Source organism: Triticum aestivum, chromosome 2B, assembly GCF_018294505.1.
Source record: "Triticum aestivum cultivar Chinese Spring chromosome 2B, IWGSC CS RefSeq v2.1, whole genome shotgun sequence".
Taxonomy (NCBI): domain Eukaryota; kingdom Viridiplantae; phylum Streptophyta; class Magnoliopsida; order Poales; family Poaceae; genus Triticum; species Triticum aestivum.
Window position 1 is genome coordinate 788933884 of NC_057798.1, and position 22091 is coordinate 788955974.

The 22091-nt window shown below is 46.8% G+C and overlaps 2 protein-coding genes across 2 annotated transcripts in view; both read left to right on the top strand.

Annotated features, from left to right (window-relative positions):
• Positions 1 to 1879: 1879 nt before the first annotated feature.
• The window catches only part of LOC123047430 (fructan 6-exohydrolase-like), a 50417-nt gene continuing 30205 nt past the window's right edge, over positions 1880 to 22091 (top strand). Inside the window, exons 1-3 of the mRNA XM_044470982.1 lie at positions 1880 to 2036; positions 3110 to 4005; positions 4091 to 4491. Of these exons, the coding sequence (XP_044326917.1) occupies positions 1880 to 2036; positions 3110 to 4005; positions 4091 to 4491 (1454 nt within the window). The remainder of the gene's footprint in view (positions 2037 to 3109; positions 4006 to 4090; positions 4492 to 22091) is intronic.
• On the top strand, positions 9552 to 12823 carry LOC123047431 (F-box protein At5g49610-like). Its single transcript, XM_044470983.1, has 2 exons — positions 9552 to 10977; positions 12352 to 12823. The coding sequence occupies exon 1, from the start codon at positions 9607 to 9609 to the stop codon at positions 10969 to 10971; it is 1365 nt and encodes a 454-aa protein (XP_044326918.1). The 5' UTR covers positions 9552 to 9606; the 3' UTR covers positions 10972 to 10977; positions 12352 to 12823.

The window sequence follows — 22091 nt, forward strand, 5'->3', positions numbered from 1 at the left end:
CGGCGCATCGTGCGGAGATCGTCCGTATCCGTGCCTCTCTGCCGCAGGTGGCGAGGGAAGGGCCAAGGTACACCCCCGACAGCACGATGTGGGAGCCGTACTTCCGTCGCCGCCACACAAAGCAGCTCGAGGCCACCAACGCCGTCATGCCCTCCGGGAGGCTCAACACCGACGGGCGCCGCCGATGGTGGGGCGTGCCCGTCCGCACGCTGGAGGCCGTCCTCGAGTACATCGAGGGCGGCAACACCCCGAGGCTGGAGTACCCCGCTCCCCTTACCTTCTCCCGACGGCGTGGGAGCTCGTGGAGCTGAGACGCATGGACCCGGCGTCCTCCTCCTCGTACGGCCGCTCGTACGGCTCTCCCTCCCTCCTCCCCGTCAAGCCGGAGCCCCAGGACACGCCGATCAGTCGGCGCACCCGCAGCTGCGGCGTCCGCATCTCCGAGTCCTCCCCCACCTCTGCCCGGCTCGTCAGGCCGAAGGTGGAGTCCGGCCTCCCCGCGGAGTACGAGGCCATAGCCCGGCGCAGCTTCTCCGACGAGGCCACCCTAAAATGGGCGCGGACGACTACCTCCGCGACGAGATGGTCCAGCAGCGCTGAGCCCTGGAGGAGATAGCCGCCCGCCACCGTGGGCGAGAGGATGAGAACGGCGTGGTGATCCTCGACAGCGACGAGGACGAGGACGCCCCCGGACCGTCCAACCCGCCGCGCCTCGGCGACCCTGGGAAGGGGTGCAGCAGGGACGGCGGCCGCGGAGGAGGCGGCCGCGGCGACGATGACGACGGCAACGGCGACTACACGCAATTCTACAGGCTCCTCAGCATATAGAGCTTCAGGGCAGCGGGCGGCGAGGAACTGCGAGGGCGACAGCGGGTCTAGTAGTGCTTTTTTTTCTACTTTTGCAAAATAGTTTATGAACTCGCCGAAGTTTGGTTAAATTTGCGCCTTGTTTATCCGGATTTTGTTTTTCAAAAAAACGTGGGTGCGGCAACTGGGGAGCATCACACCCCCAGCACGCAGTTAGCGCCGATACGTCCTCAGGCGGTGATTTTAAGCGCCTTCTGAGGGGTCAACGGCTGGAGATGCTCTCACGACCACCATTGCGTCCCACTTGTCATTACAAAGATGTGGATGAACCAGAGAGCCGCCAGCTCTAGGCCACGACCCATGCTTCACTTTCGCGTCAATTGCGACGTGTGGTGCAATCCAACCGCTGGTCAACTCTTCACGGCCACCGACCCTAGCTCCCACGCGTCTAGCTTGGCTTGGACATCTTTCACAGGCGGCTGCTGCCAGTCGCCGTCGCCGAAGCTCTCCAACACCGCCACCCTGTGATCGATCTGGATTATTTGTTATTCTTACACGACGTGTTAATGATCTATGCTTGCATGCTTGGCACTCACTGTGTATGTAACACAAAAGATGCTGTCTTTTTACTACTGGTGAAAGAGAGCGGTGCACTTAACCATCATCCAACCGTTGGTCTATAGAGCACTATAGCCTTTTTCCATTGGATTGGATAGTGGTAACGGTGGTTTGGGGCCGCATGTGGGAGGGACGACGATCGAGGTGATGGAATGGATTATTGGATTGTGAATAGATATGGATCGGGTCATCGGGACTGCCGCTCTTGCGTCTTGCCCAAAAATTCCTATCCCGAATATGCCCATGCGCGTGCCGCCTCAGCCAACTTTTCCACTTGACCTAATTATTCTACTGCTCTTTTCCACGTCCACGTCCATCACTTGGATCCATATGCCCATGCAGATACGTAGTATAAATTCGGCGTCTCCCCGACGACGAGAGCAGAGCAAGTGAGCAACCACCAGACGAGAGAACCAGCCGCTCTCGTCCTACACAGTACACACCGTGGTTGGCCATGCCCGGACTCCCTCTCGCCGCGTGCGTCCTCGCCTTACAACTCTGCCTTCTCCTCTCTCCGTCCAACTCCCTCCGCCGGCTGTCGGAAGCGGTCCAGCATGGCGGTGGCATCAGGCCCGCCTACCACTTCCTGCCCGCCAAGAACTGGCAGAACGGTATAGTAATGAACTAACGCTTCTCAATTCGCCGACCGAATTACGTACGGATTTAGCTGGTCGCTTTTGATAAATGAATTTGGCTAATCTGATCCACTCGTGCATGCATGGTGACTTCCGGTTGGTGCTGAGCAGATCCCAATGGTACGCGCTCTTCTCCTTCTATATATAGGAGTACATGTTAGACGTTTTTTGACAGTACACTAGTGTCAAAAGTCTTACATTATGAAACAGAGGGAGTACTTTGTTTTGCCTGCCCGATCGAGTAGCTAGTGTGCTCATTGCTTCAAGATTAGGTGCGAAGAGAACGTGATTTTTGGACTCTGTTGCCATGGATCCTTGATTTTCTTTAGTTTCCCGTCTCAACTTGTCGGTAGGAACGTTGCCATCACAGGAAACTGGTAGAGGCAGAGGAAGGAAGACATCCTAAATTAGCCCATGCTTGGCCCAGCCATAGGACTATATATTTTGTGTCCAAGTGTTGCTGCCACTTGTGCACGTGTTTTGAGTTCAACGGAAAAACCAAATTTGACTCTCCACCATGCAGCAACGACCTTTGCTCTTTTCCTCTCTGCAAATCGCTCTAGCTAGTAGGCCAGCCAATGACAAAAAGGTTGTAAATGATATTATTGGGTCAGCAGGAAGCTTATTTTAGAAAACAAGGTGAATCACTCGGTTTTTTTTTTTTTTGCAACCATACACATGAGAACTATCACCTCAGTTCCGAATTATAAAAAGTTTTGGATATTTAAACATGAACTACATACATACTGAAATGAGTAAACAAACATACTATATACATTCATCCACTTCCAAAAAAAGTTAGAACATTATAACTTGGAACGGAGCGAGTACATCTAAACAGAATAGAAGAAGATGAAGCACTTGCCCCACAAAAGATAACACCTACCTACCTCGTCGACGGAACCTGGTTTCATGTTGTTGAAAGAGCCTCACACAATACTTGGAAAGTTTCCCCCGCAGTTGCATGCATGCATGCACGCCACATTATTATGTTGGGAAGGATTCTTCCCGAACATACAGTTAATCATTTGCGTTGCATGTATCAACAGGGCCAATGTACCACAAGGGTGTGTACCACTTGTTCTACCAGTACAACCCGCTTGGCGCGATGTGGGGCACCGGCAACCTCTCCTGGGGTCACTCCGTCTCCCGCGATCTCGTCAACTGGGACGCCATCCACACCGCGCTCGACCCCATCGCCCCCTTCGACGCGAATGGCTGTTGGTCAGGCTCCACTACCGTTCTCCCTGGCGGCGTCCCAGCTTTGTTGTACACTGGCATCGACACTCATAAGGTGCAGGTGCAGAACGTCGCCTTCCCTAAAAACCCTGCTGACCCATTCCTCCGCGAGTGGGTGAAGCCCACCTACAACCCTGTCATCCCGCACCCGGCCGACGTCCCCAGCGACAGCTTTCGCGACCCTTCGACGGCGTGGATAGGAAGCGATGGCATGTGGCGCATCGCCGTTGCAGCCAAGGTCGGTGGCCCCATGGGTATTGCCTCCGCCCTTATCTACCGGAGCAAAGAATTACGGCGCTGGAAGCGGAATGCCTTACCGTTGTACACATCACGGTCCGCCATCATGGTCGAGTGCCCAGACCTGTTCCCAGTGGCGGGGCCGGACACGGAGGAGGGGCGGCTCGACTATGCATCCATTGCGGCGAACGGTGCTGTGAGGCACGTGCTGAAGCTGAGTGTGATGAACACGACTCAAGACTACTACGCGGTCGGCAGGTACGACGACGCGGCCGACACCTTCACACCACAGGTGGACATGGAGCGCAACATCGGCGACTGTCGAACTTGGCGTCGTATCGACTATGGCCATGTGTATGCATCCAAGTCCTTCTTTGACGCAGGGAAGAACCGGCGCGTGTTGTGGGCGTGGGCCAATGAGTCCGATAGCCAGGACGATGATATTGCAAGGGGCTGGTCCGGTGTCCAGGTGCGCTACCATCGTACCATCGTCCGGTCAATTTGCGATCAACTAGTCATCTCATTAATTGGCTACTATGTGTGCATGCATCCAGACGGTTCCGAGAAAGGTGTGGCTAGACGGCGATGGGAAGCAGCTTCGACAGTGGCCGATTGAGGAGATCGAGACGCTAAGGAGGAAACAAGTCATTGGCTTGCTTGGAGCGCAAGTGAACGTCGGAGGCATGAACGAGATCATTGGTGCAGGCGCACAAGCTGACGTGGAGGCTGTCTTTGAGATCCCATCCCTGGAAGAGGCCGAGAGCTTCGATCCCAACTGGTTGTTAGACCCGCAAATGTTGTGTGCGGAGAAGGGTGCGTCCGCGCGGGGCGGGGTCGGCCCATTCGGGCTACTCGTCATGGCCTCTGGCGACTTGCGCGAGTACACATCTATCTTCTTCAGGGTGTTCAAATACGATCAGAAGTACAAAGTCCTCATGTGCACCGACCTCACAAGGTATAGAACACAACTTCCCTAATATAGATGGGGTTTCCCACTGTTGCAAAGTCAAAATTTAGTGTTTCACCTCGTATGTGTTCCAAAAAATGATGAGTAGATCGACTACGAGGGCCAATGTGTACAAGCTGTCGTACGGAGGCTTTGTGGACATGGACATTGAGGAGCACAAGAGGAGTATATCTCTTAGAACATTGGTAAAATTCTTCAATCCTTTGCTTTGTTGGACGCATCAAGTGAAATTGAGTTACAACGTGTGACTTACTTCTCTTCTTCCAACAAATAGATTGACCATTCGGTGGTAGAGAGTTTCGGAGGCGGGGGGCGCACATGCATCACGGCACGTGTTTACCCTAAGCACGTGGAGAAGAGCAATAGCCACATGTATGTGTTCAACAACGGGACGGGTGTTGTGAAGATGTCCAGGCTCGAAGCATGGAGGCTGGCAACAGCGACCATAAACGTCATCCCTGGTGGGTCATAACATCAAGTGTAAATAATTATTGTAACACTTTTCAGTGTAGGAATAATGAATGTCGAACACTTGGAGAGCTTGTAGCCAGGCGTTATATTCCATTGAGCTATATGTATATCTTATACTACTGCATACGTTTTAAACATCTACTATAGTACTTTACTGAGATACAAGATATCATGTATTTATGTAACTTCTACTTCCAATATAAATGAAAGACACTTGTAATGTGTGTGTCAAATGATAAATATTAGAGTTCTTGGCACATTAAAGTGGTAGGGAATAAAGAAACTAAAGTGGACCAGATGTTCTAGACAGCTCGCGAGTATCAAGGTGATTGTCTTTAACTCAAGCTTTTGTTTATTTTTAAAGTGGACCCTAAGCTTAGCAGGATGCCTATCCAACAGTTTGTTTGTTAGCTTGTTGGTAAAATATGTCAATGTCATCAACCAACATCTTAACATACAATTATTCCAATAGGTTGTATCTAATTTGCCCAATAGGAAGAGATAATAAATAAGGTGCTCTCTTATTCTACATTCGAGCTTATACAAGGAGTGTTGGTTCACGTACATACAATCTTACTCTCTTTTCTTATTTATTGTATGACACATCATCAAATATTTTATGTGGCAAAGTCTACCAACAACTATCTTACAACCGAAGATGCCCTTATCGACAACTCATGCTACTTATGACACTGTTGTCATCGATCCTTGATTTTCTTTAGTTTCACGTCTCAACTTGTCGGTAGGAGCGTTGCCATCACTGGACACTAGTAGTGGAAGGAATACATCCTAAATGGGCCCATGACTGGCCCAGTGATAGGGGTTTTTCTAGGGAAAAGTTCAATGGCAAAAGCAAATTTGACTCTCCACCTCGCAGCAACGACCATTGCCTTTTGATCTCTTCAAATCGCTCTATCTTTTTTAGAATCAACACCTCAATTATTTAATCAAAAGAGTTCAGTATCTTTGCCGATAAAACACTAAGAATAAAGTCCGGAGGTACGTGAAACGACACTTTAGAAAGTTCATGACTTGCACCCTTTTTCACTAACAAATGTGCAGCAACATTTTTTGTTCTCCACACCCATTTTACCTTAATCTCCTGACAAGTTTGCGACAATGTCTTCACTTCCTAGTGACAGGTCCCAAAGCCGACAAGTTCTTCCTTGGGTCGTTCAACATCTGCGCCACCCCCTTATTGTCCATCTCGATGAGCAGCTTCCGGATATTCATCTCGATCGCGAGCTATGCCACCTAATGACAAAAAAGTTGAATGATAAAAAAGTTGTAAATAATATCATTGGGTCAGCAAGAAGCTTATTTTCAAAAAAAAAAGGTGAATTCCTCATTTGATGTAATCATGCATGAGAACTATCACATCAGTTCCTAATTATAAGACGTTGGAGGTTGCATACCGCCGCTTGGAGATGGGTGACCGATTCATCGATCGCTGGCTTCCAAGACCCGATTGACGCTGATAAAGACTGCGGTTTGTCTCCCTATCGCTGCTATGTCTCACTGATCCCATCGAGCCCTCCTAGGCGGTCAAGGATCTTGGTGATCTGCACCTCCATGTCGTCTTGGTATGCTTCTGTTTGCCGAGTGGTGGGCTTTTTCTGGGGAAAACTTTCGATCTACTCACAATCAATCATGGCAGTACAATGAATGCAAGAGATAATAAAAATTACGTCAAAATATGTAAACCACCTAGCGACGACTACAAGCACTAAAGCGAGCTGAAGGTGCACCAGCACCCCTCTCTCACCGGGGCCGGGTAAAACTTAGTGTAGTAGACAGTTGGGAAGTCATCGTGCTAAGACCCCATAGAATCAGCACACCAGAATAGCAATCGTCGTCGATGAAGAGAAGCATATATCGGAAGGATCCAACCGTAAGACACACTGATGTGCACGAACGAAGACTGGATCCAAGCGGATCCAACAAAGACAACCACCAACCGAATCCTGCGAGCTCTGCCGGAGAGACACCTCCACGTGCCCTTTGATGATGCTAGACACACCACCGAGATGGGGTGCTAGGCGGGGAGAACATTATTTCATCTTCAGAGAGTCATCGCCATCTCGTCTTACCGAGCAAGAGAAAACCCCTAGCAAAACTCAAACAATCATATAAGAATGGAGCCCTCCCGCCGGCAAGGGCCGGGATCCACCATGCCCCCATGGCCCTGCGGCCACAGGAGACGAGGCAGATCGGTGGCGCCGCCTTCAAAGGGAGGTAGAAACCCTAGCAGCATGTTTCGCTCGAACGAGAGATGAAGGGATAAGACATGTGGATGCATTGGTTTGTTAGAGCTCCTTGTTTTTGTTTTTGGTGTATGAGGGCTTGATGATGTAATCCAGGACCGGTGCTAGTATAGAAATCGAAGGCTCTGATTACCACTTGGTTTTTTAGGGAAGATTACCACTTTTAAGAAACCACGATCTAGGGTTCCTCTCAAATTGATTTCAAGTAGCACTCTAGCTATTAGGAATAAAAGCCACAAGTTTCTTTTTTAGGACGCTGATAACGCCCACACGTGTGGTGGGAGCAACACCCACCCACACTCCATATAACATACAGATTGCACCACGTCATCGCATGCATGAATGTGGGAATCTTTTTGGATGTCCAGTTTTTAAAATGTTTTATCTCTTAAATGAAAAATCTGATTGAAGATCCATTTTCACCATCAAAACCATCGCGACGAGATCTTCGAAACTAGATCTCATATCAATATGTTTCGACGACTTTTTGGGTTAAAAGTTGCCATGTCTATTGCACATGAATTGCCATGGTGTTTACACTGAAGTTGTCATGATATGTTTCAGCTCTTTTTTCTTCGACCTTTAAAAGTAAATTTTGACATATTATAAAATGGGGAATTAAGAAACTAGACTTGCCATGAACCATAAACTAAAATTGCCATGATACATGCACTTAAAATTGCCATGGTTCATACAAAAAATATTTTTCATGGTCAAAGTGCTGAAATTGCCATGGTCAAAATACTAAAATTGCCATGATCTATAAACTAAAATTGTCACATGGCAACTTTAGTGTAAACACTATGGCAACTACAGTGTAAACATCATGGCAACTTTCGGCCAAAAAGTAAATTTCATCGAAACATATCAACATGGGATCTAGTTTTGAAAATCTCTTCGAGATGGATTTAATGGTAAAATGGATTTTTAATTTGATTTTTAGTTAGGAGATAAAACATTTTTGAGCCGAAAACAAAAAAGATTCCCGCTGATGTCATCTGTTTTGACGTTGCAAAATGAATGGTGATGGAGGTGTTTGGGCCATATTGCTTCGTTCCACAAGTGTGGGCGTTATCATTTGAGTTTTTTTAACTTAAAAGCCACAAGTTTCTAGTCTAGGGAAGAAAGAACACAGAGGGGAAAGGGTGTCCCGCGCAAGACAAATAATCTTCCAGATTTTTTTTAGAAACACATGTAATTTTATTCATACTCATAACAATTATAGGTACACTGATTTGGATCTAAGATCCAAGAAAATACAAAGTAACTCCTGTGACTAACAATTTCTATGAGATCTATTGGAAACACCTTCTTTGCTGTATCAATCTCGGTTAGAAGAAATACTTCAAAGACCTCGATGAAAGGATGCAACTGGATTGGAGCAACCATGTTGTCACTCTTGCACCCGCACAAACATTATCAATAATGGTTTTTTGAAAGCACCTTGTGTCGCCCATCCAAAAAGATGGGATGCCTTGATTGGTGAACGTACTTGGGCCGGGGATGATCCCCTAGAAGTGTACGACGTCGACTAACAATATCTTCACCATAATGTCTATCAAACACTTCAACTTCACAAAGAATCAAATCAACAAAAAAATTAACATATCAATCTAAACTCATCATATCCGAATAATCGGATCTGCGAGGACTGAAAACTCTCTAACCTGATGGCACCGCCAACAGGACGAGAGTAAATTTATTCTCATAAAATACAATGATCACTAGATGATGACGAAGAACGTAGCACTGCTAAAAATCCAAGCTCCCCCACCTCTCGCCGCCAAGATGGCAGCGGGAGGCGAGGGGACCAAAAAATTCTTTGCGGCGGCAGCGGGCTGGAGCCTAAACGAAACCCTAATCTTCCTTTTTTGTCCTTTTTTTGAGACAAAAAACCCTAATCTTCCTGATCTTGTGTGCCCTTGCTCACATCAGTCGCAGTATTATGTAGCTGGTGTATGAGACAGGCTTATGTAGCTTTCATGGCAGCGCCCTCGTTGACTACCTGGCTGGTGCGACCTCCATCTGCTTCCTCCGCGTTGCCTGGGTGGTCGTCTGTTCGTTCGCCGAACTATTTTTTTTTTGTTGAGAATTTCATTCGCCGAACTGAGAGAGATAATAGCGTAGCAATTAGCATGCAGTTATTATCAAAGATCAGCCGTGCACGAGCAGTTAAAAAAAAAGATCGGCCAAGCAGGAGCAGACCAGACCGATTGAGCCCACAACCATACACGCACCCATATATCTTGATCTCCGCACATCTATACCATCGGACGGACCGCACCAAAACAAAGCCCGCGGATCATTGTTCCAGCCTCACAAAACCTAGCTGCAGCCTCGAATCTCTCTCAGCAACTACGGCGCTACGATGGCCAAGATGCGGATGGTCGCCCAAATTTCCACGCAGCGGGGACGGCGGCGCATACTCGTCGCGTCTCTCCTGACCCGGAGCCCTACGTACGCCGCCGGCGCCGAGCAGGGGGCAGCCACCGACGACGACGGCGTCACGATCGAGCGTGAGGCCGCGGGGGACCCTGTGGTGAGGCGGACGCGCAGCCGCTGCCGCGCCGCCGCCCTAGACCGCCTCCCGGAGGACATCGTGGTGTGGGAGATTTTGGTCCGCCTCCCGGCCAGGGACATCCTCCGCTGCCGTGCGGTATGCCGCTCCTGGCGCAGCCTCGCCTCTGCCCCTGATTTCCTCCTCGCCCACCACCGGCGCCAGCCGTCACTCCCTCTTGTTGTGCTCTATGGCAGCGCGGCCAGTTCAAGTACAGAGGCTGCTGGGCAACAAGTCTTGGGGCAAGGCCGCTGCCGGCCTGTCCTCGGCTTCGACGACTACGACCGCTGGAAGTTGCACGCTTCCTGTGACGGCCTCCTCCTGCTAAGCCTCTCTGATGGCCGCTTCAGCGTCTGCAACCCGGCCACGCGTCAGTGCGTTTCACTCCCGGCCCTCACGGCCGCAGGCGACATCAACGTTGCGGCACTATACTTGCACTGCCAATCCGGCGAGTACCGCGTCCTTTACTGGGAAGCAGCTGCGTACTACATCCTTAATGTGCGGGTGCGGCGGAGGGTCTCGCCGAGGTGCATTGGAGTTCCTTCAGATAGACCTGACATGGTGGCTATGTTGGCCGGGCATGGGACTTCTCCTATTAATTTGGCCTCACCAGTCGTGTTTCGTAACCACCTTCACTGGGAACCTGATGACTGTGATCACTTTGATGTCGGCATAGTCATTTTTGACACGGTGGTCGAGTCATTCAGGTCTATGTGTCGCCCGACTGCGACCGGCTTCTGCATGCGTTTGTGGGACATGGAAGGTTCAATTGGATTCAGTTGCTTGGACTCTCGGAGGTCCAGCTCAAAAATCTGGGTGTTGGAGGACTACGAGAGGGAGGTCTGGTCATTCAAGTACCATGTTAAACACCCAGAGGAGGTCTTATGTCACAGTGTAAACACACGACATCCAGCGGTGGTGTTCTGGCACAGAGTAAACACACGACACTGTGTTTTGTCCCACGAGGGAGACCTGCTGGTCTACAACATGTCTGCACGTTACATGTTCCACTATGACAGCACCGGTAAGTTACTAGAGGAATTTAAATGGGAACCCTTGTCAGGGAATTTGAGCATTATTGGACACAAGTACAAAGAAAGCCTTGTCAAGCATAAGTTCTTCCCCAAGCGTGATGCTGCATCCCCCGATAAAAAAAGTTTATTCCAATGGGTTTAAACTAAGGTATATCAACAAACCTTCGAATCTGAGTGATTTATATATTTCCCATCTCTAGTGAGCTTTTTAATGTGGCGGTTATTAGGTAGAGCTATATTGTCTTGCTACATAGGGAAGTGTCCACGAATTATTTTATCTCAATTTGGGTGCTAACATGTTAGCCTTACATAAGTTTGGTGCCCCACGAATAGACGCTTAAAATATGTATTATAACTCGACATGAAAACAATATTAGGTTAATGTCTCTCTACTTATGAAGTGGTAAAATTGTTCAAATTTGATCCATCTAGTTAGGGAACAACAACGCCACGTGACAAATTCAGAACAATTTTCATACAATGCAACACATCAAGCCGTCCATGCATGCATAGAGAAAAACTGAATAGCACCGTTCAATCCTCCATCGTCCAAAGTTTGGGCTCCATGACGACGACCATGAACAAGACTATTTGGAAGGTTTGGGCACCTCCCAAGGTCAAGTTCTTCTCCTGGCTAGCGATTCAAAACAGAATATGGACGGCGGATAGATTGGAGAAGCGAGGTTGGGAGAATTGCGGACTGTGCACCCTCTGCAGAAGGGCAAACGAGACGTCCGCGCACCTCTTCTTTCGGTGCAGGTTCACCTTGCGCGTGTGGAGATTGGTAAAGGAGTGGCTTGGCCTAGGGGCTCTCGAGATCCATCAATGGCAGGCGGAGCGCAATATCAAACATTGGTGGACAAACATGTCGAAGCCCAATACGGCGAACCGGAAGGCCATGGCTTCCCTTACTATTCTTGTTGGTTGGGCCATTTGGAACGAGAGAAACGCTAGAGTTTTTAGGAAGAAATCAACGCCGCCCTTCTACATTCTAAAACTAATCCAAGATGAAGCCAAACTTTGGGTCATGGCAGGAGCTACGCACCTGAGCATTATCATGCCGCGGGAGTAGTTATTATTTTCATTTTGCTGACGGACGGGCTATGTTGTGGAGCCACTATTATGTACTCTAAAACTCTCCTTCTTTATTAATGAATGAGGCAAGTCTTTTGCCTCTGTTTCAAAAAAAAAAGTTTGGGCGGGGCAAGTGTCATTTGCACATTAGTTTTGATTTCGGAAAGTCATAAATCCACCAGTGTGTAGGTACACCCCAACTAAGTTTGGAATCTAAGATGGCATGTGTCATAAATAATGGAGAATACCCAAGGACGCGAGCAGAGTTTTATTTTACTAGGACAGTGTTTTTTTTAGCAAAGTGCAATTGACACATTTGTTGCTAAGATATATTCTCAACTGATACTCATATCTTGTATCGCTCTGTATGCTATGTGAGAATTGAAAGATTGAATTATATATTTGATATTACCAATATACATCTTGTGAGTCTTTTTTCTTTTGATAGGGCACTACATGTGTTTGCTCTAGGACAAGGAGGAGATGATGAGCCGAGGCCAAAGCAACATCTTCCCCGTCCAAGAGCTCCAAACATATGTCTAGATACGATGGATTCGGACAATGGTCATTGGAGTTTGAACATGACACCATTGATGGCGAGAAGAAGAGTTGCCTCACATACACTGCCAACAACTGGGTTGATGGTGTGGCGTCTCAGGAGTCAGGACACAGTACAAGCAAGATGTAGTTGCCTCCCTCCCATATAAATGTTTGTTTTGACCCGGGCCACATATATTATAATTTACCTGGCATGAGTTTTATTTATCATGTAAATGTACGGTCAAGTTATGGGTTTTAATGCATGGTTGCTTGCATTTCAACAACAATTTAGATTATCATAGCAGTAGTTTGTTTTAATGATCACATTGGACTTGGTTGACAGGGGTGCAACGATGAGACACGGTGGGTTTGTACCAACAATATGCAACAGTTAAATTTTCTTAGGGAGAAGTTCAGAAAATAGGGAGAAAGGGACATTATTTCAGTTAATCAAGTCTCTGTATTAGTTATAATTTATGTATTAGTTTGAAGTCTTATTCTTGTTGTGGTCGGAAAATAAGGTGTGATAAAAAAAATGCACCGGTTACATCTTTCGTTGTTCGTAAATCAGAAATACAAATCAAAATATTCTTTTGAATAGGTGAATATTATGCGGAAGTACCTATCTGAGCGCGAGCTCAGATGAGCTCTTTATCCACATCGTCAGTTCCCATGAAGATGCGCGCCAACCACTGTCTGGGTCTCTGTATAGCGTTCCCGTATTTCTCTTTTTCGCTGCGCACTGGCCCACCATTGTCGGCTCTGTATGTCACGGACTCCCGCTAGAGCCCTGCCCGCCCAGACGGCATCTTACGGAATGGGCCACGGCTCAGCTGCATCGTTTTGTCCTTGTACTGCAGCAGATTCCCATCCCCTCTCACCTAGAAAAAACACGTATACATCAAGGGCATCTTTGGTCCACCATTTGGCTAAAAGTTATCTGTTTTCATACGGATAAAGCCCAGCACCTGCTGATCGAAAATCCATATTCATCAAATACAAACTAATCAATTAACCCCTACACAGTTCAGCATTGCTCATTCTACGAGTATAGGATCGACCCAACATATAAAAGTCCAATGGCATACCGCAAAATGCCAATGTCAGGCGACCTCCTTGGAGGTCGTTTAAGAAACAAAATCGCATAAACATATTTTAAAGTTTCAAAAAATTCAGAATAAAATCATACATGTTTACATGGATGTATTCTACATGTGTGTAAGTTTTGAAGATGAAATATATTATGGTGAGAGGTACACAAAAAGACAAATCGTGATTTTCAAGCTGATGAACAGTGCAAACACTGTTCACTATTAGGAATGCAGGATTTTCTCTTTTTTATGTAGCTCTCGCCGTAATGTATTTCAGTGTCAGATTTTATACACATGTAGAATACATCCATATGAATGTGTAGATTTTTTTCACAAATTTTTAAAACTACAAAATGTAATTTATCAAAATTTTTAATATATCCACCTACATGGAGGTCGTCCGCCAAAAGCTCGCGTCCAATGGCATACACCTTTTTCAACACATGGCCACAAAGGAGTCCCATGTGAGCAAACCGTCCGCACTCGCAGTCAAACTCTTCACCTCCATCTCTGCACCACTTCTCCCTTCGCTCGGCCTTCGAATGTATTGTGACATAAGTCTTGTGCCTCTCGATCTCTAGCACTTCTCGATCCCGCACTCATACAAGATATGGCCAAACTGTTTTAACATGGCCCTTGTGTATATCTTGCTTGCTTGTCGTTGTATAGCCAGATTAACCTCATCAGCAGTCTCCCCTGTATATGAACATGGCAGCCGATGAAACAAAGTTATGTACCAAATAATATCTACTTCAGGACGAAGCATCAAAAACCACATGCAGTAAAAGAGAGATAAGCACATAAACACCAATTACAATTCTTGTCATCTTAGCACATGACACACCTTTGAAATATGACTTTGCCCCTTGTGTCCACTCTCAAAGAGCCGAGTGATGTATGGATGTGTCCACAGTCTGTATTTCTCGAGCACCAGATGCCACCCTTCTTCGATTTCATCCACGGTCAACACATGATTCATAACGTTGTGGAATTCTGCTCTAAATTCAAAAAAGCATTGGTCATTAAACAATCCCAACATTTTACCTCCACAACATCTACTCCAACAAAGTTAAGAATTCAGGATGCACCTGTCAGAACAGTCCTTGATGCCACGCCTCCCATCATCCGTAAAAATTCTGCAAATACCCACTCAAAGCTTGCCTGTGTCTAATCACGCACCAATACACCAGAAAAGATCACGCGCTGGAAATGATTGTTCACTCCTACGGAAAGCACAAATGGCATGTCATGCAGATTAGTACAATAGGTGGTGCCAAATGTCACTACATCTCCAAACAATGAATACTGACGCCTGCTGCTCCTTTTTGCCCACATTAAGTTTTTTATTCTACTCGCTTGGACACGATATATGAACGATGGATCCTTAGATCACAATCGTGCAAACACCTCCAAGGTTTTCCGTACATCGCCATCAGCTTGTTCTCTGCTTATTATCTTTCCGCACAGGCTCTTAAGCGACCACTTAGTGAATGGCACATTCTCCATCAATCCAAAAAAGCTCCCGATAATACGGTACATATTTGCAAGGTTCATGTTGTTCTGCTTTGGCTATTTTATCAAGTATTGGCCATACACATCTATATAAGTGTGTGATGGCTAGTGTATTGTCTCACAAAAATTATGGGACAGCAAGCGGTTGTTCCGTTTTCTATGCTCAGCAATGTACCACCGGTTGTGCTAAGAAGTCTTATAAGCGCAGGGCACTCGTACCTTCAAGATCTCGTGTTCTCCACTCCAGCTTTACCCTGCCACAAATCCACAAAACATCAAATATTGCTAGATTTGTATATCTACTGGTTACCAAATCCAGAACACAACTCTGGAAACTTATTGACATCCCTTGTAAAGGGATTATTTATCCACACCGATCCTCACCCTGATGAAATTACTATGATCAATAACATCCTCATTTCCTTCAAAAAAATGCTAACGTCCTGTCAATGACACTGCACATTCCTACTACTGTAATGCAAACTCCTTGAGAGTGCTGTGTATTTCAGTGCAAGACTCGACAGCCACATTTTACAGTTGTACTAACATGTTTCAAAAAACCATCTACTTCCACATGTAAGATTATTATACTTATATTTCTGGAAAACTATAAAAATCTCATGTATCTAATGATTACGTATATAAGTCGGCACATCATATTTCCACTGGATGCAACTTTGTGGCTGACACCACAAGCCTGTACTACTCAGAACATGCAAGAACTGAATACATTTGCAACAACCAGCCCAATCGAGTCCATTTTTTTTAACCAAGTCCGAACTAACCCTGTATGTCTAACCACAAAGAACAAAATCAAAGCCATGAGGCTGCACTCATGTGATCATGTCTACTGGCCCCAGTGTTCAATTATTCGGGTAAGCAGTCAGAGAGCCATGAAAGTCAGATAGTACATCTATTGCAAAAACCAGCCCAAATGAATCTGTTTTTTAAATTAAGAAGTCTATGTGTCTAACCACAGAGAACGAAATCACAGCCACGAGTCTGCATTCAAGTCTAGTGGTGCCAATAACCAATTATTCAGGTCAGCAGATAAAAGAGTCATGGAATTCAGATAGTACAACAAGAAAAACAATAAAGCACTAACTCATTCAATCGAGGAACAAACCTGTTTGACCATTGATGCTTGCGGCAAGCTCTCACGTCTCTGCTCGGGAGGTAAATCTTCTGCAAAGATTTGACCGTCCGTTCTCATGGCAGGCTGACAAATCGATTGGGATTTGACCGTCACTCCTCCGCCGCGAAGACTTTGCTAGTCGCGGCCTTCGGCGGTGGATCCGTTGAGATTACACTCTCTCCCACCTCCTCCAGCAGGGGGAATCTGGTTGGGCATGAGCACGCTGAGAAAGAGAATGGAGCCGTACGGAACCTTGGAAGATGCAATCTCCTACTACCTGAAGGAGAGTCGACTTGACCGCCACATCCTGCTCCTCTAGCATACCGGCTCCCGTCGGCGTCATCCGCACATGGCCGTCACCAAGCTCTCTCCTACTTCCTCAAGGACACTGGATCTGATTCAAGTCAAAACCAAATCCTTTAAGACACCAAAGCCATGCGGGTAAGATTTGCGACGAAACCGCCAGGCAAGCAGAGATCTACGTACCTGCCCATTGGCTGCATCGGAAGCTCCATGCTGGATCACCACCACGGCACCTTCTCTCTCCGCCGGAGACCCCTGATTCCAAACGAGCACCGCTCTAGGTAGAGAACACTCTGGATCCTGCGTTCAATTTTTCTGCCTGTTCCCACAGGACGGAAAAGCAAACTTCCAGGGCCACGGATCAGACGGGGACGCGCGATTCTGATCCACGTCCCACCTTCACTGGTCGAACGGACGCCAACCTGCACGTTAACCCTGGCCCACCATCCAACCTGCGGCGTACGTATTTGTGTACAGTGTCCATTTTTCTAGCGACCCTCCAACGCCCATATAAACAAATGGGCTCAGATCCAGATCGCTATTGAACGTCCAGGATAACAAGCTCATTTGAGCTCGGGACCAATTACTCCACGTCCAATATTATGTACTTCTAGAAGTGCAAGATAAAAAATGAAGACGGAGCATAAGGAGGAATGGGGAAGAAACTGAGATATCCCTTTGCCTTCTTGCAAGGAGACGATGGTTGTGAACAAATTACGACTGCTCGGGGGAGAAGCATGAGAAATAAGTTTACTCATGTGAATTATATGCAATCATGTAGAACAAATTTCTGAATTGAAACAATTATTTGATCGCTATGTTTTTCATCCTGTGACAATGCACGGGCATTAAACTAGTAATATTCTAATATGGTTGTTTGCTAGGAGCGTTAGTGAGGAAAGATATGCTCTCTAGCTAGACCCGTCCAACGAATAATCTTTCATGCACCTAAGCTATATGGAAGCAAAATATAACGGAGAGAACTTCACCTGCTGATATTCAGGAGCGCGTTCGAGACCTTTTTACATCATTCTTGTAGTATAATGTATCTTTCACGTTTGTGCAACCTAAATGAATGCATAGCCTGCAGAAAAAGGTGTAGCCTTGAAAAAAAAATAGAAGGCTGCTGCCGTCTGTTACGACTGGAGGCGTGCCGCAGCTGAGTGGCGTAATCTCATAGATGAGACTTGGTTAGCATGCACGCACTTGTTACCAAAGATGAGCCTTGCAGGAGCAGACCGATCGAGCCTGCAATCATATCTTTGATCTCGATCGGCACAAAATACCATCGAACGGACGGACCCCGCGCACCAAAACAAAAACAAAGCAGGCGGATCATCGTTCCGTTCCACCCGCACAAAACCTAACAGAAGCCTCCAATCTCTCTCTCTCTCTCTCTCTCTCGGCAACTAGGGCACATTATTACCATGGCCAGGACAAAGCAAGGCCTCCCAGTTTCCACGCAGGGTATAAGGCGGCGGATACTGGTCGCGTCTCTCCTCCCCCGAAGCCCTACGGCCGCCGCCGGTGAAGACGTTGTCGCGATCGAGCGTGAGGCCGCGGGCGAACCTGTGGCGAGGCGGACGCGCCGTCGCCGCTCCCTCCACCGCCTCCCGGAGGACATCATGCTGTGGGAGATCCTCGTCCGCCTCCCTGCCAGGGACATCCTCCGCTGCCGTGCAGTCTGCCGCTCCTGGAGCCGCCTCGCCTCCGCCCCCGATTTCCTCCTTGCCCACCATCGGTGCCAGCAATCGCTCCCCCTCGCCGTGCTCTACGGCGGCACGGCCAGTTCAAGTACAGAGGCTGGCCACCGGGTTTTGGGGCGAGGCCGAAGCCGGCCTGTCCTCGGGTTCGATGACCACGATAATGGATGCATGTTGCACGCCTCCTGCGACGGCCTCCTCCTGCTAAGCCTGTCTAACGGCTGCTTCAGCATCTGCAACCCAGCCACGCGTCAGTGCGCTTCACTCCCGGACCTCCCCACCGTAGGCTACATCAAAATCGCGGCAATGTACTTGCACCGCGAGTCCGGCGAGTACCGCGTCCTTTACCGTAAAGCAGCTGCGTACTACATCCTTACGGTGCCGGTGCGGCGGAGGGGCTCGCCGAGGTGCATCGTGGTTCCTTCAGATACCCCTGACATGATGCTTTGTTATTTGGCCCCACCCGTCGTGTTCTGCGACCACCTTCACTGGGGACCTAATTGGCCTCACTACGATGCCGGCCTACTTGTTTTCGACACTGTGGTCGAGTCATTTAGGTCCATGAGCTGCCCGGCTGGTGCAATCGGCCGCTCCGCTCATTTGTGCGACATGGATGGTTCGATTGGCTTCAGTTGCTTGAACTATTTGAGGTCAGTCGTCACAATCTGGGTACTGGAGGACTATGAGAGGGAGGTCTGGGCATTCAAGCACCATGTTAAATTCCCAGCAGAGATCTTCTGTACCAGGAGCATTGCTTATACACACCATTGTGTTTTGTCACATGAGGGAGATGTGCTGGTCTACAATATTTATGATTGTCGCATGTTCCACTGTGACGGAGACGGCAAGTTGCTAGAGGTATTGCAGTGGGAATACAACTCACAACGGTTGGAAATTATTGGACACAAGTTTAAAGAAAGCCTCGTCGAGCATGAGTTGTTCGCCAGGCGAGGTGTCGCATGTGTTGAACAACCAAGTTTCTTCCAAAGGCTCTAAATTAAGATATGCAACATAACAGTCATTCTGATTGATCTATATACTTCCCATCTTTATGGATTTACTGTGGCGATTAGGTAGAGCTATGATCTAGTTACATAGGGGAGTGTCTACATATATTTGTTAACATTTTGATGCCCCATACATGCATAGATGCTTAAAGTATGTATAATAACTAAAGATGGAAACAATTAAATTAATGCCTCTCCACTTATGAAGTGGTCAAATTGCACAAATTTGATCCATCTAGTTAGGGAAGAAGGCTGCTACACACATGACAAATTCAGAATAATTCCCATACGAGGCAACACATCAAGCTGTCCATGTGTAGAGCAAAACTGTACAGCACCGTTCAATCTTCCATCGTCCAAAGTTTGGGCGGGCAACTATCGTCTGCACAATAGCTTCGATTTCGGAAAGTCATGAATCCGCCGGTGTGTATGTACACCCCGACTAACTTTGGAACATAAGATGTCATGTGTCATAAAAAATTGAGAATACTCAAGGCCACGAGCAGATTTTTTTTTACTATGGTGTTTTTAGCAAAGAAGTGCAATTGATGCATTTGTTGCTAAGTTATATACAAGTGATACTCATATCTTGTATCGCTCTTTATGCTATGTGAGAATTGAAAGATTGAATTATATATTTGATATTACCAGTATACATCTTGTGAATCTTTTCTATTGTAATAGTGCACTACATGTGTTTGCTCGAGGGCAAGGAGGAGATGATGAGCCCAAGGAGGCCAAAGCAACATATTCCCCATCCAGGAGCTCCAAACATATGTCTCGGCGCGATTGGAATTGTCTAGTTACATAGGGGAGTGTCTACATATTTGTTAACATTTTGGCGCCCCATACATGCATGCATAGATTCTTAAAGTATGTATAATAACTAAAGATGGAAACAATTAGTTTAATGCCTCTCCACTTATGAAGTGGTCAAATTGCTCAAATTTGATCCATCTAATTTGGGAAATTCTTGAATCGATCAGGGTGTAGGTACACCCCCACCCCCACTAACTTCGAAAGCTAAGATGACATGTGTCATAAATGGAGAACGCGATTAAAACTGCGCGCTTCACATGATTAGAAAAAGGCGCATGTTAGGAATTTCAGATCTTGTTAGTTGTTTTTCTATGTGCCCCATTTCCCCCTTGAGGGAGGCCGGATCGGTAAGGGGGTTGGACTCCTCCTTCCCTCCTTGGCCAGCGCAAGGGGAGGGGAGTCCTTCCCCTTCTCTTGGCACCCCCTCCTCCCCTCCAACCTATATATACTAGAGGATCAAGGCACTTTTCAACACACTAGTTTTGGAGCCTCTTCTCATTTTTCTAGTCTTAGTTCTAGTTGGTCCAAGTTGATTAATTAGAGCTAGGTCTAGTTCCTCTAATCCTCATAATTAGAAGCCCGGTGTGGTTCTAATATGATTATTTTGTGCATCTTGACAAATATTTTCTTTCTCGAAGCTTAGGGTTCCTTTGCCTCCTGCCAGCGCCGGCGGTGGTCCACCTTGTCTCCCGTGGCCTTAGGGCCATGGCGTCGCGGTGGATCCCGACCCTTGCCGGTGGGAGGGCTCTGTTTTTAGGTGTTCACTTTCTTTGAGTTTTGTTAGGGTTTATGTCATGTTTAGGAAGACGAGACAGCGGCGGCTCCCTGAAGATGGAATAAGATTCTCCCGGCCTAGTCTGGCCACAAGACGGGCAGTGGCACTAGTGAAAGAAATATGCCCTAGAGGCAATAATAAAGTTGTTATTTTATATTTCCTTATTCATGATAAAGCTTTATTATTCATGCTAGAATTTATTGATCGGAAACTTAAATACATGTGTGAATACATAAATAAATACCGTGTCCCTAGTAAGCCTCTACTAGACTAGCTCGTTGATCAAAGATGGTTAAAGTTTCCTAACCACAGACATGTGTTGTCATTTGATAACAGGATCAGATCATTATAACTCAGGATCAAAATAGTTAGTTCAATATCTCTCCACTTATGAAGTGGTCAGATTGTTCACATTTGATCCATGTAGTTTGGGAAGGACGCTGCTACACACACGACAAATTCGAAACAATTTTCATACGATGCAACATATCAAGCCATCCATGCGTAGAGCAAAATTAGATATCACTATTCAATCCTCCATCGTCCAAAGTTCGGGCGGGCAATTGTCGTCCGCACAATAGTTTCGATTTCGGGAAGTCATGAATCCTCCGGTGTGTAGGTACACCCCCACTAACTTTCGAATGTAAGATGTCATGTGTCATAGAGAATACTCAAGGCCACGAGCATCACAAGAACAGAGTTTTTTTAGCTAAGTAGTGCAATTGATGCATTTATTGCTAAGATATATTCTCAAGTGATACGCATATCTTGTATCGCTCTTTATGCTATGTGAGAACTGAAAGGTTGAATTATATATTTGATATTACTAATATACATCTTGTGAATCTTTTTTTATTTTGATAATGCACTAAATGTGTTTGCTCTAGGGCAAGGAGGAGATGATGAGCCCAAGGAGGCCAAAGCAACATCCTACCCATCGAGGAGCTCCAAACATATGTCTTGGCGCGAGGATTCGGACCATGGTCATTGGAGTTTGAATATGACACCGTTGATGGCGAGAAGAAGAGATGCCTCACATACACTGCCGACAACTGGGTTGATGGTGTGGCGTCCCGGGACATAGTACAAGCAAGATGTAGTTGCTTCCCTCTCTTATAAATGTTTGTTTTGACCTGGGTCACATATATTATAATTTACCTGACATGAATTTTATTTATCATGTAAAATGTACAGTCAAATTATGGGTTTTAATGGTTGCTTGCTTTTCACCAATTTAGATTATGATAGCAGTAGTTTGTTCTAATGGTCAAGGTGGACTTGATTGAGAGGCCATGGGTGGAAT

Bases quoted from the DNA above. Each gene is read 5' to 3' on its own strand.
- LOC123047431 (XM_044470983.1), top strand. From the start codon at position 9,607: ATGGCCAAGATGCGGATGGTCGCCCAAATTTCCACGCAGCGGGGACGG.